This window comes from Salvelinus alpinus, chromosome 30 (assembly GCF_045679555.1).
Source record: "Salvelinus alpinus chromosome 30, SLU_Salpinus.1, whole genome shotgun sequence".
Lineage (NCBI taxonomy): Eukaryota > Metazoa > Chordata > Actinopteri > Salmoniformes > Salmonidae > Salvelinus > Salvelinus alpinus.
The window spans coordinates 40,089,174-40,106,510 of record NC_092115.1 but is presented as its reverse complement, the minus strand read 5'-3'; the positions used below and the strand labels follow the sequence as shown (position 1 = coordinate 40,106,510).

At 44.3% G+C, this 17,337-nt stretch overlaps 1 protein-coding gene across 1 annotated transcript in view; it reads right to left on the bottom strand.

The window, feature by feature from the left end:
• Nucleotides 1-4,897: 4,897 nt before the first annotated feature.
• The window catches only part of LOC139560152 (hepatocyte nuclear factor 6-like), a 28,515-nt gene continuing 16,075 nt past the window's right edge, over nt 4,898-17,337 (bottom strand). The window contains exon 2 of the mRNA XM_071376699.1: nt 4,898-9,280. Within this exon, the coding sequence (XP_071232800.1) occupies nt 8,898-9,280 (383 nt within the window). The 3' untranslated portion in view covers nt 4,898-8,897. The remainder of the gene's footprint in view (nt 9,281-17,337) is intronic.

Sequence of the window (17,337 nt, the reverse complement as noted above, 5' to 3'; positions counted from 1 at the left end):
TGTTGACATTGAGACTGGTGTTTTGCGGGTACTACTTAATGAAGCTGCCAATTGAGGACTTGTGAGGCGTCTGTTTCTCAAACTGGACACTCTAATGTACTCCCACTCCTCTTTCTATTCTGGTTAGAGCCAGTTTGCGCTGTTCTGTGAAGGGAGTAGTACACAGCGATGTACGAGATCTTCAGTTTCTTGGCAATTTCTCACATTTCTCAGAACAAGAATAGACTGAGGAGTTTCAGAAGAAAGGTCTTTGTTTCTGGCCATTTTGAGCCTGTAATCGAACCAACAAATGCTCATGCTCCAGATACTCAACTATTCTAAAGAAGGCCAGTTTTATTGCTTCTTTAATCAGAACAACAGTTTTCAGCTCTGCTAACATAATTGCAAAAGTGTTTACTAATGATCAATTAGCCTTTTAAAATGATAAACTTGGATTAGCTAAGACAACGTGCCATTGGAACACAGGAGTGATGGTTGCTGATAACGAGCCTCTGTACGCCTACGTAGATATTCCATAAAAAATCTGCCGTTTCCAGCTACAATTGTCATTTACAACATTAACAATGTCTGATCAATTTTATGTTATTTTAATGGGCCAAAAAAATGTGCTTTTCTTTCAAAAACAAGGACATTTTTAAGTGACCCCAAACTTTTGAACAGTAGTGTACTTTAGTTTACATTTGAATCAAAGGCCAAAACAAGCCAGAAAACTCTACACATTGTCTATAAATTAGAATGTGTTGCACTGTCCGAAAACATGTTTTCATTTCTCTCTCACTTAAATGAAAATCAAAGATAGGACTACCATACAATTGTTTGTTTATTTATTTAATTACTCAAAACACACATTTGACCCATACTGGTTTTCACTTTTGGTATTTTCTGTTACAGTCATTACTCATTAAGGGTCTCAGCAGGCGAAAATCATGAGTAACTGCACAGGCTCTCTATGCTACTGTGGAATAGAGACGGGAGAATGGCTCTCAGGCAGTGTGTGTGTATGTGTGATTGTATGGACTATATTGGTAAATACTAGAATAGCACGTGTGTGTGTGTGTGTGTGTGTGTGTGTGTGTGTGTGTGTGTGTGTGTGTGTGTGTGTGTGTGTGTGTGTGTGTGTGTGTGTGTGTGTGTGTGTGTGTGTGTGTGTGTGTGTGTCTGTCTGTCTGTCTGTCTGTCTGTCTGTCTGTCTGTCTGTCTGTCTGTCTGTCTGTCTGTCTGTCTGTCTGTCTGTCTGTCTGTCTGTCTGTCTGTCTGTCTGTCTGTCTGTCTGTCTGTCTGTCTGTCTGTCTGTCTGCGTGTGCGTTCACACGGATGTCTGCTCTCATAAGTCTTGTGGTATATCATTAGAGTCACAGAACCCTGAGTGAATGGATCTAGATAGGTAGATGGGAACATTGTGGTGTTTGCAAAGAATTCTGTGCTAAAGGGAACCAGTACATGAACATTTAAAATCAACATCTAGTCACAATACACATAGGATGTGACTAGAATTACTTCTGAGCCTGGAGAAACTCAATTTCTGAGAAATTGGTACCTAACCCTAGGGCCAATCTATCAAGTAATCAATAAACCAATCAATTAATTAAAGGGTACTATGTGTTTGTTACAGGGCTTGATATGTGAGCGCAACACACTGGAGACTCCACACTGTAAGCGTGTAAGCCCAGCACCTTATTACTTTCACATATCCAGTCCAGTCCAATTCAATGTGTCAGTGCGTGTGCCTGTGTGTAGTACATGAGCGTGTGTGTGTGTGTAGGTGTGTACATGTCTTGTGTGTATTTGGGCATTTGAAAAATATCTTTGACTAAATGTCCAGTTAACCAGTCAGATTATCCTTGGGGAGAGTCCCTGGCACCTTGACCTCTGCAGCAGAGGTCAATCCTAAAGGTTGAAGGCCGAAGGGGAGGGGCCACACACAATGGCTGTTTCACCCTGAGAGCCATTCCTCCTCTTAACCTCCCGTCCTGTTCAGCAGTTCTCTGCCTGCCTTTCTCCGTCTTTTCTCTCCATTTCTCTCCTCTTTATTGGAAATTGATTGTCTTCTACCATCACAATGACACTTGGTTCTGATTGATTGGCAGGTAAGGGAAGAGGGAGAGAACATTTTGTACAAGGGCTGAGAGAGCGCTGGGACTCTCCTGCACTCTGGAGCAAAAATGGATGCCTTACATCATATACATGAGCCTATTTCAGTAGCCTGAGTGCCAGTCTGTTTCTGCATTACACTTTATCTTAGCTTTGGTGAATGCAAAAACAGTCAGGCACCCAGGGCACTACTTCAGGACAGTGCTGGTTTGAGAGATACACACAGGTGCCTTCAATTCAACAACATGAAACAAGTAGTGAATACACATAAAATAATACAGAGAATAGACCAAAAGATCACCATCATCCCTCACTAGCATACATCAGGACAGGGTTACAAACACAACAACAGACACAACAGACCAGGAAGAAAGACAGAGTCGGGGAGGAGGAGACAACACATACAGTACATACGCACAACACATACACGACCAGCACAAACAAAGTAACAACTGAAAGGAAAGAAAGCATCACATGGCATCACCCCTTTTCTTAACTTCTCTTTTCCAGCCCCAGTCGTTCTTTCCTTTTCTCGCCCTCTCCTTTACCCGGGAGTACATTTCATCCTGCAGTTTCTATACAGCTATATAATATCCATGCATATAAGAATCGCTCGCGTCGCCCCTGACAACAGAGGTGCTCTGGGGGATTGGTTCTCTTTTTAATATGGGGATCACTTGAACACACACAGGAGACAGTTGGCTTACGAAGCTGTAGTTTTAAAGAAAAGAAATAAGAAAAGAAAAAAAGGAACACTATTTGTCCACAATGTGTCGTCGTTGGTTTTCAAATGAACATTTTTTATTTACTATCCTGTATTTTTTTTCCATTCTTTAGTCCTATACCCTGATGTTTCCCTACATACTGGACGTTACCTATACACCTCCACCCTAGATTTCTTACAACCTACCACCATTCCTTATGCCCTAGAACCCTCTCACCATCCTTCCCCTACGGCCTTAAACCCACCCTGCCTCCCTTATACTTGACCCTACAACTCTTACATCCTACACTTCCCCTCTACCCATAATCCTATCTTCTTACACCATACCGCCCGCACAGCTTACCTCATTTCCCCTCTGCCCTACAGCCCTACCACATTACTCCCTATTCTTTCCACAACTCGTCAGCTTTCACCTTCTATCTTTCCCACATTCTTCTTTACCCATCCCATTCCTTTTAGTTACAGTCCGTCTCCCTCATAACAGGATACAGAGGAATAAATCAATAAATCAACAAACCATATCAAACAGTAAAAAGGCTTCTAGTACATAATCTCCATGAATAAAAACAATTATTTTAGCAGTGACTCATGACTCTCATTGCTAATAACGTTGTTATTGTTTCACTACGTAACCTTTATATTAAAGATTTGAGGTATATTGGGATGAATTGTCTACACATGCCTGCCTAGTTGTCAAGCTAGCCGGGACAGGGGATAGGTGAAGAGGGTTAGAGCCGGGACAGGGGATAGGTGAAGAGGGTTAGAGCCGGGACAGGGGATAGGTGAAGAGGGTTAGAGCCGGGACAGGGGATAGGTGAAGAGGGTTAGAGCCGGGACAGGGGATAGGTGAAGAGGGTTAGAGCCGGGACAGGGGATAGGTGAAGAGGGTTAGAGCCGGGACAGGGGATAGGTGAAGAGGGTTAGAGCCGGGACAGGGGATAGGTGAAGAGGGTTAGAGCCGGGACAGGGGATAGGTGAAGAGGGTTAGAGCCGGGACAGGGGATAGGTGAAGAGGGTTAGAGCCGGGACAGGGGATAGGTGAAGAGGGTTAGGGCCGGGACAGGGGATAGGTGAAGAGGGTTAGAGCCGGGACAGGGGATAGGTGAAGAGGGTTAGAGCCGGGACAGGGGATAGGTGAAGAGGGTTAGAGCCGGGACAGGGGATAGGTGAAGAGGGTTAGAGCCGGGACAGGGGATAGGTGAAGAGGGTTAGAGCCGGGACAGGGGATAGGTGAAGAGGGTTAGAGCCGGGACAGGGGATAGGTGAAGAGGGTTAGAGCCGGGACAGGGGATAGGTGAAGAGGGTTAGAGCCGGGACAGGGGATAGGTGAAGAGGGTTAGAGCCGGGACAGGGGATAGGTGAAGAGGGTTAGAGCCGGGACAGGGGATAGGTGAAGAGGGTTAGGGCCGGGACAGGGGATAGGTGAAGAGGGTTAGAGCCGGGACAGGGGATAGGTGAAGAGGGTTAGAGCCGGGACAGGGGATAGGTGAAGAGGGTTAGAGCCGGGACAGGGGATAGGTGAAAAGGTTTAGGGCCGGGACAGGGGATAGGTGAAGAAGGTTAGAGCCGGGACAGGGGATAGGTGAAGAGGGTTAGAGCCGGGACAGGGGATAGGTGAAGAGGGTTAGAGCCGGGACAGGGGATAGGTGAAGAGGGTTAGAGCCGGGACAGGGGATAGGTGAAGAGGGTTAGAGCCGGGACAGGGGATAGGTGAAGAGGGTTAGAGCCGGGACAGGGGATAGGTGAAGAGGTTTAGAGCCGGGACAGGGGATAGGTGAAGAGGGTTAGAGCCGGGACAGGGGATAGGTGAAGAGGGTTAGGGCCGGGACAGGGGATAGGTGAAGAGGGTTAGAGCCGAGATAGGTGAAGAGGGTTAGAGCCGGGACAGGAGATAGGTGAAGAGGTTTAGGGCAGGGACAGGGGATAGGTGAAGAGGGTTAGAGCCGGGACAGGGGATAGGTGAAGAGGGTTAGAGCCGGGACAGGGGATAGGTGAAGAGGGTTAGAGCCGGGATAGGTGAAGAGGGTTAGAGCCGGGATAGGTGAAGAGGGTTAGAGCCGGGACAGGGGATAGGTGAAGAGGGTTAGAGCCGGGATAGGTGAAGAGGGTTAGAGCCGGGACAGGGGATAGGTGAAGAGGGTTAGAGCCGGGATAGGTGAAGAGGTTTAGAGCCGGGACAGGGGATAGGTGAAGAGGGTTAGGGCCGGGACAGGGGATAGGTGAAGAGGGTTAGAGCCGGGACAGGGGATAGGTGAAGAGGGTTAGAGCCGGGACAGGGGATAGGTGAAGAGGGTTAGGGCCGGGACAGGGGATAGGTGAAGAGGGTTAGAGCGGGGACAGGGGATAGGTGAAGAGGGTTAGGGCCGGGACAGGGGATAGGTGAAGAGGGTTAGGGCCGGGACAGGGGATAGGTGAAGAGGGTTAGAGCCGGGACAGGGGATAGGTGAAGAGGGTTAGAGCCGGGACAGGGGATAGGTGAAGAGGGTTAGAGTGGAGTGCGGTGGAACACTGTAAGTTTTTGGGAGTAGCTGATTGGCCATTGATTTACCCCAATGCTAGCCAGTTAAAGAGAGATATCTGAGGGTGTGGTTTTTGATCACAGAAAGTGCAGACACATCACGTGGCACACTCACACTCCCGCTATAAATTACACAAAAATATCTCTGGTAGGAGTGTGTGTGTGTGACAAAATACAGACACACCTCCATACCCGGGGCACATTAACATCCGACTCCAAGCACACATACACACTTGCACGCACTGGCGCGCGCACACACACACACACACACACACGTGCACAAACACAGGCTCTCTGTTGATCAAACCAACACCACCCATGTCAAATGTGTCTCATTCAATGACCCATGTGATCATTTGGTTGAGGTAAGAATGAATAAATAATAGGAGTAATAAAATGTACAAAGCAAAGTGCTTTTTGAATTCCAATGGGAGGTGATTCTAAGCTTGTGTATACCGTTCCATCCTGTATGTGCCCCCCTACACCTTGGCATGCGTTTAATGAGGTGAGTGTCTGTGCACATTTGTACTTCTGTGCATGTCTGTTTGTGCATGTGTGTGTTCAGAGCAGTCCAACCCGCGGTTGAAGGAAAAAGGCACTCAACTCTGTCTGCATAGCTACCACCTCCCTGTGGTCAATATGCAATGCAACTGCTCTGTGTGCGGGTTTATGATTTACAGTGTGTGTGTGTGTGTGTGTGTGTGTGTGTGTGTGTGTGTGTGTGTGTGTGTGTGTGTGTGTGTGTGTGTGTGTGTGTGTGTGTGTGTGTGTGTGTGTGTGTGTGTGTGTGTGTGTGTGTGTGTGTGTGTGTGTGTGTGTGTGTGTGTGTGTCTGTGTCTGTGTCAATATGTCTGTGTCTGTGTCTGTGTCAATATGTCTGTGTATTTGCGTGCATATATGTGTGTTATATGTATATGTGTGTGTGTTAGGATTGAGTCCTGGGTCTAGCGTCAGACCGGCAGCTGAAGTATCTTTGGTATCCGTGGCTGTGTCACAGTCCACTCTGTTCTGTGAGGTAGCCACACTGTGTCTCTATCATGTCTCAGCTTCACTTTGGATTTGAACATAATGCTTTAAACATCCTCGCTACAAACCTACAAATCTCTCCCTGGACACCTATAGGTCTCTTCTCTGCCTCTAAGTGAGACCCATCTATATCACAGGAGGCTGCTGAGGGGAGGACGGCTCATAATAATGGCCGGGAACGGATGGAATTGTATTTGAAACCATTCTACTAATTCTGCTCCAGCTATTTCCACGAGCCTGTCCTCCCGAATTAAGGTACCACCAACCTCCTGTGCTCTACACCCCCCATAGTCCCTGTTCGCATCTCCACCTTAAATATGATTATCGCCCGCTAGAAGATGCTACACAAGTGGAAGGAAATGGAACACATCGGTTTCCACGGTAACCTGGAAAAAATATATCTTCCTGATTCCTGCCTTTTACAGTATGTCCCCCACTAGACCTCTCCAACAGGAAACAAGAGGTTAAAGAGGAAGTGACATTGTCATTCCTTCCCCCGCCCGATTCGGTGCCCCCTCGTTGGAGCTTTCAGCAGAGAGGAATGCAGGGGGCGGTCCAGTTCAGGGGTAAAAGTTCAGAGGTCATAGAGGTCCTTCGGTAAGTCCAGCTAGGAGTCCATCTACTTCATCACACAAGTATGAACAAATATGCACAGTCATTCTGTTGTGTTCCGTTGTTTCGTTTGTGAATGATCAGTCTTTTCCATGTAGATTTTCTTTATTTTAACTATTATTTTTTATGTTTTATGTTTTATTAACAAGGTGCTTCTTTACATGTATTTCCAGCACTACAGAGCACAATAGTCACAAGAAAGAGAAACTTTGTGTCTATAGTACTACTTTTTACCCGCATCAATATTATAGAAAGAAAGAGGAGAGGAGAGGAGAGGAGAGGAGAGGAGAGGAGAGGAGAGGAGAGGAGAGGAGAGGAGAGGAGAGGAGAGGAGAGGAGAGGAGAGGAGAGGAGAGGAGAGGAGAGGAGAGGAGAGGAGAGGAGAGGGGAGGGGGAGGGAAGACAGAGAGCTAAAGCTCGAAAGCCATAGTTTATTTACAGTTAATTTTCAGTATGTTTTGGTTAGTATTGATAAGATCTATTAATCCATTCTTGTGAGAAATGGAATGACCACATCTCCCCATAGAGCTCGTTCTCTATGGGAGGATCTAGAATGATTTGTTGGTTGCTATGGCACTGGCCGCCCACTAGGGGGCATGGTAAGGGAAGTAGTTGCACCTGCTCTCTCTGATTATCATAAAAGGGTAAATGTCATTGGCACTCAAATTATATTGTGACGTTTGACCCTTGTGTTTGGCCACTAGAGCAGGGCAGTCCCCTCCTGTTACCTCGATCGAACACTCAATAAGGTCCAGATTTTTCCCATTTGATTGTAACTCTTTGGTACCTGAACATACCATCCAGTAGCTACATAGTTAACAGCCATACAAAATATGGAATCTTAGTCAAATCAAATCAAAATCAAAATATGACTATGGATGATAGTCTTTGGACATGTCCTCTGTTCCCAAAACAAAGCAGTTCAGGCTGTGTGTGTGTATGCACATGTGCATGTGCATGTGCATATGCGTGTGCATGTGTGCATGTGCGTGTGTGCATGTCTGTCTCCCCATGTCACCTCTTCTTCATCTGCGCTGACCTGAAAGTGCAAAATAGGTGAAAGCAGTGTAATGATTGTTCTCCTGGTGTTTGGCTTTCACCTTTCTAGGTATTTTATATCAGTGCAGATGAAGGAAAGGAGACAGTTAGACTATTGAGATGTGTGCATGGAGTCAGATACCTCCTCACTCGCAACAGTGTGCTGAAACGACCAGCGGGTGGCACTGTTGCACTTGCATAGCAGACCAGATTGCTGCAGAGAAACCACACTCCTGGAGTGTGATTGTACAAACACATGCACACACACAAGCACACATGCAAGTACATAGCATACACACAAACACACAGTGAAATGTGTGTTTTTCTGACTGAGCAGAAGAAGAGAGGACATGTCTGACTGTTTATCCTTGCCTGTTTTAAACACATGGCCACTGGTGCTGTGCAGTCAGGTCTATTGCCATGGGGTTGTCTTTGGTGTATTTGCTTGGCCCATTAGTCATAGACTTGAGCTTGTGGATTTATCAATCCAAAAAAGGGAGACAAAGCTATTCTGTGGGACTACCTTATCTTAGCTATTTTAGACTCCGTATCTTATTTTTTTTTTTGGGGGGGGGGATAGAGACAGATTTGCTCAAACTTAAGGGTCTGAGGATAATTTGGGACACCAATACACCCTTCTGCTCTCAGACCTGTTGGTTTCTCATTGGTTTCTGATGGACAAACAAAATGGAGTAAAGGGTGAGATCCCACACAAAAAGAGAACACCTTCAGACCAATGGTCATAGACACCTGATTCAATTCATCAACTATTCATCAAGACCAGGAGTTGAATCAGCTGAGCTGGACAAAAAGCCTGCACACCAGGGTCAGTGACCACTGCTTTAGATCCAAACCCCTCCATCCTCTCCTACCCCCTTCCCTTCTCTCTTATTCCTTGGAGAAGGCGGTAGCAGAGGAGGTACCCGGTTGCGCCGTGGATGAACCGGCGTTGTTGTTGTTCCCATGAGCGTGCATGTGACCGTGCCCATGCACGTTCCCATGCACATCCCCGTGCTCGTTCCCCTCAATGCCTCCGGTGGACCCCCAGCGGTCGTGGCAGCGTCGCCGTGCATTCATGAAGAAGTTTGAGACGGTGGAGAGCTCCAGGCCCAGCTGCTGGCTGATGGTGATCTGCATCTCCTTGGAGGGACGGCGGTTCTCCCTAAAGATAGCCGCCAGCGTGCGGCGCTGCAAGTCGGTGAACACCAGCCGCTGTTTCTTGGGGACCAGGTTCCTTTCACGACCCTGGTCCTGCTCCTTCCGCTTACAGGCTGGAGAAGGGCAAGACAGGGGGGAAAGAGAGGGAGAGAACAGAGGGGGAGAAGAGAGGGAGAGAAGAGAGGGAGAGAAGAGAGGGGGAGTGTTTAGTTTCCTCCTGTCTTTCCTGCTCTTTCCAAGTGTATTTCCCCCTACACTGTTGAATTTGACCCTGATTTTACTGGTAATATTGATAATACAAAAGTCTATTTCAAACAGGAACCTACTACATAAAATAGTCAATATTGAAGGAGGGATGCAGGCAGTGTAAAGAATGGGGTGAATGGATAGATAAAGTAAAGTGAGATGATGGATGGATGGATGGATGGATGGATGGATGGATGGATGGATGGATGGATGGATGGATGGATGGATGGATGGATGGATGGATGGATGGATGGATGGATGGAAGTACATAGATTGTCAGGTGGAATGATGGCAAAATAGAGGGATGTAGGGATCCAATGAAGGACTGATATAGTGAAGGGACAGAGTGTTTAGGTGATGGAGAGGTGAGAGTGATAGGATAGCGGTGCGGGGTTCAACTGTGTGTTCACCTGCACCTGCTCGCAATTGCTAATAATCTATCCTCAAATGCCAAACTATATGTGATAAAGGGAAAATCTGACCCTAACCCGCAAATATAGAAAATGCACTGTAGGCTACAGTCTGAGACAGCAGAACGTTTTGTTGACAGGGAGTACAGGATTTCTTGTTGTTGCCTAATTTAGATATGTTTCTATTTCGAAAAAGCTTGGGACTATAAGGTTCTTTCTGCATTTTTGTCAAAATGTAGTTATTGACATTGTCTTGTTCTGTTCAATGGTCTCTACCTATATAGTACTCTAAATACCCAAATTCATGTTGATAAGTTGAAAAGAATACAATTTAAACATGGCTGACACCATTCAAACCAATGAGGGTTCGAGAATTTTAAAGCCAGATATTTCAGAATCATCTTTTTGCAGATAGAACCTTATAGTCCCAAGCTCTCCATTTGTTAATCATCTGTCTATAATTAGATACATGCAGCATCTCTTCTGTGATTATATGTTGCCCTAGTAGACTAAATAAACCCTTGCTCACCACAATAATGGCATAAGTCGATAGAATCAACACTTCAATTTAGTTGACATCCGTGAAGTTTTCTCTGTCATCCATGCTTCTTTCGCGTAGTAAAGGCCTTTAAGGCACCGGGGAGAAAATGCAATAACAAAAAAAAATGGGAATGATTTTCTGTGCAAAATTTCAAAATGACATCAGTTTCACTAGTTGTATTAAAAGAAACAGAAAGCTGTGAAAAAGACCCAACATGTTTTGGATAATATTTTAGATAGGCTTGGATGCAAATTTCATGTGGTTGAAATACTATCAGCTTTTATGATGCTGATAAAGATAGAGCCTCTGCAGATGGTCCCTAACTGTGCATTTGCATTCTCTGAAGATGCTGAAATAAATAAATTATATTTGTCCACTCCTGTTCCCAGTGTCAAAATGTACATTTAGTGTATCATTTTACTGCAATAATACTTAATTCGGCAGGAGTTAATATTAAGGCTATGTAAGAGGTTATAGAACTACAATCAGTGTCCAGATTTCAGTTTCCATTGAACCAATCTGAACTGTAGGCTACAGTTCCCTTGAAGTGCCTATTTGAAGTCCCCATCTTGTGTGACTGTAAAATGTGTAAAGTGCCTTATAATTATCACACATAACCAAGCCAGCACTGCTATCATCCTCTAACTGCATCACACATAACATAGCCGGCACTGCTATCATCCTCTAACTACATCACACATAACCAAGCCAGCACTGCTATCATCCTCTAACTACATCACACATAACATAGCCGGCACTGCTATCATCCTCTAACTACATCACACATAACATAGCCAGCACTGCTATCATCCTCTAACTACATCACACATAACATAGCCGGCACTGCTATCATCCTCTAACTACATCACACATAACATAGCCAGCACTGCTATCATCCTCTAACTACATCACACATAACATAGCCAGCACTGCTATCATCCTCTAACTACATCACACATAACATAGCCGGCACTGCTATCATCCTCTAACTACATCACACATAACATAGCCAGCACTGCTATCATCCTCTAACTACATCACACATAACATAGCCGGCATTGCTATCATCCTCTAACTACATCACACATAACATAGCCAGCACTGCTATCATCCTCTAACTACATCACACATAACATAGCCAGCACTGCTATCATCCTCTAACTACATCACACATAACATAGCCAGCACTGCTATCATCCTCTAACTACATCACACATAACATAGCCGGCACTGCTATCATCCTCTAACTACATCACACATAACATAGCCAGCACTGCTATCATCCTCTAACTACATCACACATAACATAGCCAGCATTGCTATCATCCTCTAACTACATCACACATAACATAGCCGGCACTGCTATCATCCTCTAACTACATCACACATAACATAGCCAGCACTGCTATCATCCTCTAACTACATCACACATAACATAGCCGGCACTGCTATCATCCTCTAACTACATCACACATAACATAGCCAGCACTGCTATCATCCTCTTTTTCCACTTCACCACATCTTTCCAAACATTACTTTTCTGACCCTCCCTTCTCTTTATTTTCAATTCTCATTACGCAGCGTTTCTCTTATTGAATTAAACTCTGACTATGTCCTTTTTGCCTCAGTGGATATACATTAACTTTTTCTGTCCGTTACCAAAAGCATTTGGCAATTGGCGTGTAGGCAATATGGCACGCATAAAGTTAGGTCCAAAAGGACAAGAATGATACATTTATGGATTGTGTTATGTATTGTTTTCTCTTAATTCAACCCGCCCCACATATAGAACCGTGGGTTATGAGTCAATCTGCGCAGCACTATGGGTGGACAGACAGATGAATATAAACTGGGGATGGGAGGAGGGGTGTAGAGTTAATTACCCGATGTAGACATGATGTGATGTTGAGAGAGACATGAGTGGGATGTGAACGGGGTATGGCAACGGATTTTTCATCTTAACTGAACTAACTCATATGTGTGTGTGTGTGCGTGTGTTTTTGTTTAGGGTTAGGTTAAGGTTTACGGTTATGGGTTAGGGAAAATTGGATTTTGAATGGGAATCAATTGTTTGGTCCCCACAAGGACGTGTGTGTGGTATAAATTGAAGATCGTGAAAGAAGACAAATCTCAACAGTTTTAATTGAATTATCACGAATCAGAGTAATCTATACAGCTTTTCCTTTTCGCATTATCACTAAAGGTATGCAGGTAAAATAATGGGTGTAGCATCAGACTTTCTTCGCGACTTAGCCTACAAAGGTTGGTTGGCAGTGAAATCTGCATGTCATTGGTAATTGCATTTTTAGTTTATTTATATTGGTAATCACTGTAGTTTCGCCTACACCACGAGATGTTGGAACTGGACCGTACTGTTTGCCTTTGCTGTGGTCGGCCTTTTGTTCATCTTTAAACTACATTGGTAGCTTTTGGAGCGGTGGAGTAGTGAGTATTTTCTTGCTTTGTCGTGTGCAATACTAGGCCTAGGGTTTCTGAGCCGTTCTGTGCTGCTGGTCTAAAAGCTGCAATGATCGATTTTCCGCAATTTTCTCCTGAACACGTGGTCCAGTAATCAGGGCTCCCTTCCCCACCCAATTGATCCGTATTGATCTGCGAGCCCGCGGTGTGTGTGTGTGTGTGTGTGCGCGCGCATGTGCACCCGTGTGTGGGCTTGTGCACGCGCGCGCGTCCACTCACGGCGGGGGAGAGAACATGAGCGAGCATGTGACAGACAGCCAGAGAATAAATGGTTTATCTCGGGAGGAAAAGCAGTTGTGGACAGACTGTCAGAACCACTACAATACATAAGTAAAATACAATACTGTAAAATAGAATACATGATTACAATAAAAGTGGACGGTGTATGATTGCCATCCCCATGAGCGTACCAACCTTCCTTCAAGGCCATGGATGAGGCATGCAATTATTTAAATCCAGACCTATGACAGGCTTGGATGAGGCATGCAATGATTTAAATCCAGACCTATGGCAGGTTTGAATTCACCATGCCAAAAGATTTTTCTCCAGGTGCATGAACAATGAGGATATTTCCTGCGATATTTTCTACGAAAGAACCTATTGCCAAATGCTCAAGAAACTTTATGTTTCTTTCATTTGATTACATTGTGAAAGATGTCTTCAATGATCAGACCTTTTATCAAACATATTATAGAAATGTGATGTTCAGTTCATTGTAATAGGTAATGCATATGTATTGCCTAATGTGAATATAGTGTAATGTACTGTCATTTAGAGTACTCTAGCATTTGAAACATGTATCTCAAATGTAGTTGGAATAAGTGATTGATATAATTGTGTTGTGTTTTGGTGATTAAACCAATGTACTCATTATATTTCACAGTAAACGTATATTTTGGATCAGTAACCAGGTTTCCATCCAACGTTTTTATGCGAGTAAAGTAGGTACATGTCGGATAAAACATTTAATGACAGGGCTGATGGAAACAGAACATTTGTCGCGAAACTTTCCAAATGTCCCCCAAAAAACTTTTTGTGTCGGTAAAATTCATTATGCGAGAAATGTTGGCGGAAACGCTTTTATGGCCAAATAGGCTATTGATATAATAACCATCATATCGAAATACATTTGGAGTCAGTCACACAATGACATGTTGTGTGGTCCTCCCACTACAACTCGTAGGGAAAGCATGCAGTTTATCAGCCTATATATTACATAAATGATGATGAACTTTACAGGGTGGTGAAAGTGCATGGTGATGAGCTTGATGCTCCTTTCCAATAAATATCCAGGGTTTTATTCTGGTAATTAATATCAAGGGTCATCACGCACAGTCTTTTATCCCTAACAAGTCAATCTGATAGAAACATTTCTGGTGGGAAAATGCGCATATTGTTTTTATGCGGATTTTAGAATATTCGCATGAAAATCTCTCGCCAATTGGATGTATACAAACAAAATGGATGCACGATGAAAGGTTTTGAATGTAAGACTGGTTGCATTACAAGTGTTTCCAGTTTGGAGTTTTGTAAGAGTTTTGAAAATTCACCACATTCTTGTGAAAATACTACCAAAGCTGTGGAACAACACAAAGGAATGCCTTTCCTCCCCTCACAACGTGTGTGTGCGCGTGCGTGCGTGCATGAGTGTGTTTGCGAGTAATCCTCTCTGCAATGTTGAGGTGCTGTATGAAAGTTATGGATGACTGAACGGCAAATTTAGACAACACCAGTAAACAAATATGACTGTGTGGAGGTGATCAATGTGTGTGTGCTGAAACAGTGGCCTGAATTGCAGATCATAAAAGAAGACAAATCTCAACACTTTTAATTTAAAAATCACGAATCAGAGCAATTTATATAGCTTTTCCTTTTAACAAAATCATTGAGGTGTATACCGGAAAGTAACGGGTGTGGCAGCAGACTTTCTTTGGTTGGTCGGCAGTGAAAGCTGCATGTTCGTGTGTGTGTGTGTGCGCGCGCGCGCGCGCGTGTGTGTCTGTGTTTGTGAATGATTTGACTGATTTGGTAATGCGGTTGATGTGTGTGTATGGCTCTATACTGTCAACATCTCACGGTTTAAACAATTTGTCTTCAGATTCCGACGTTTGTCCAAGTTTCTCCAATATGTAAAATTCTGAAGTTTTCCCAAACGTCAAATTTCAACGGTTAAGGTTGGGATAGGGTTACGGTTACAACGTAAACAACTGGTTAAGTTTAGGCATTAATTCCTAAGGGTTAAGGGTTACGGTTTGGGATAGGGTTACAACATTGCTAAATTGTAATTACTTCGCCACTACGGCCTATTCATTGCCTTACCTCCCTAATCTTACCTCATTTGCACACACATTATATAGATTTTTTCTATTGTGTTATTGACTGTACGTTTGTTTATTTCATGTGTAACTCTGTGTTGTTGTTTGTGTCGCACTGCTTTGCTTTATCTTGGCGAGTTCGCAGTTGTAAATGAGAAGTTGTTTTCAACTGGCCTACCTGGTTAAATAAAGGTGAAATAAAAATAAATAAAAAAGGGTTACAACAGAAAAAACTTGACGGTTAAGTTTAGGCATTCATTCCGAATGGTTATGGTTTGGGGTAGGGTAATACTTTTATTGAAAAAATATATAAACGCGTGGCTTGCACTGGAATTTAACATCAGACCCTCGGGCCCGGAGCACGTGGACTACTTGATGGTAATAGTGCTCACCATTTTCCCTAGTGGCAGGGTCCCTAGTGGCAACGTCCTGGGTATCTGGACGAAAGTCAATTGCCTTGGATCTTGAGCAACCTGACTGAACTAATACATTCTATAAGCTTTAACAAGAGCAAGGTATTGCGTTTCATTTGAAAACAGCATAACAGTTTGTAAAAGCAGAATATTTCAGGTCATCCTAACCTTTGAACCCCTAGCAGCTAATTCCATGGGTGAAAGGACATGATACTTCTTTTAGGCTATGTTTGTGGGGGAGCAATGTGAGTGTGTGTGGTTTTTGTTTTTGTCTCTGAAAGCAAAGCATGTTAAGCGTCATACATTTAATTTTATTTAACTAGGCAGGTCAGAACAAATTCTTATTTTCAATGACGGCCTAGGAACAGTGGGTTAGCTGCCTTGTTCAGGGGCAGAATGACAGATTTGTACCTTGTCAGCTCTGGGATTCAAACTTTCGACCTTTCGATTACTAGTCCAACACTCTAACCACTAGGCTACCCTGCCGCCCCATACATCACCATTACTCCAAATGTCTTGCCATTTATTTTCTGAAATGTATTTTCCATTCAATCTCATATACAGCGCATTCGGAGTATTCAGACCCCTTTACTTGTTTCACATTTTGTTACATTACAGCCTTATTCTAAAATTGATTAAATAGATTTCCCCTCATCAATCTACACACAATACCCCACAATTACAAAACAAAAACTGTTTCTTAGACATTTTAGCAAATGTATAAAAAAAACTAAAACAGAATTAATCATTTACATAAGTATTCAGACCCTTTACTCAGTGCCTTGTTGAAGCACCTTTGGCAGCAATTACAGCTTCAAGTCTTCTTGGGTATGACGCTACAAGCTTAGCACACCTGTATTTGGGGAGTTTCTCCCATTCTTCTCTGCAGATCCTCTCAAGCTCTGTCAGGTTGAATGGGGAGTGTTGCTGCACAGCTATTTTCAGGTCTCCCCAGAGATGTTCGATTGGGTTCAAGTCCGGGCTCTGTCTGGGCCATTCAAGGACATCCAGAGACTTGTCCTGAAGCCACTCCTGTGTTGTCTTGGCTGTGTGCTGAGGGTCATTGTCCTGTTGGAAGGTGAACCTTCACCCCAGTCTGAGGTCCTGAGCGCCCTGGAGCAAGGTTTCATCAAGGATCTCTCTGTACTTTGCTCCGTTCATCTTCCCTTGATCCTGACTAGTCTCCCAGTCCCTGCCGCTGAAAAACATCCCCACCGCATGATGCTGTCACCACCATGCTTCACCGTAGGGATGGTGACAGGTTTCCTCCAGACGTGACGATTGGCATTCAGGCCAAAGAGTTCAATCTTAAGTTTCATCAGACCAGATAATCTTGTTTCTCATGGTCTGAGAGACCTTTAGGTGCCTTTTGGCAAACTCCAAGCGTCCTGTCATGTGCCTTTTACTTAGGAATGGCTTCCGTCTGGCCACTCTAACATAAAGGCCTGATTGGTGGAGTGCTGCATAGATGTTTGTCCTGCTGGAAAGTTCTCGCATCTCCACAGAGGAACTCTGGAGCTCTGTCTGTGTGACCATCGGGTTCTTGGTCACCTCCAAGGCCCTTCTCCCCTGATTGCTCAGTTTGGCTGGGCGGACAGCTGTAGGAAGAGTCTTTCTTAGTGGTTCCAAACTTCTTCCATTTAAGAATGATGGAGGCCACTGTGTTCTTGGGAACCTTCAATGCTGCAGACATTTTTTGGTACCCTTCCCCAGATCTGTGCCTCGACACAATCCTGTCTCGGAGCTCTACAGACAATTCCTTCGACC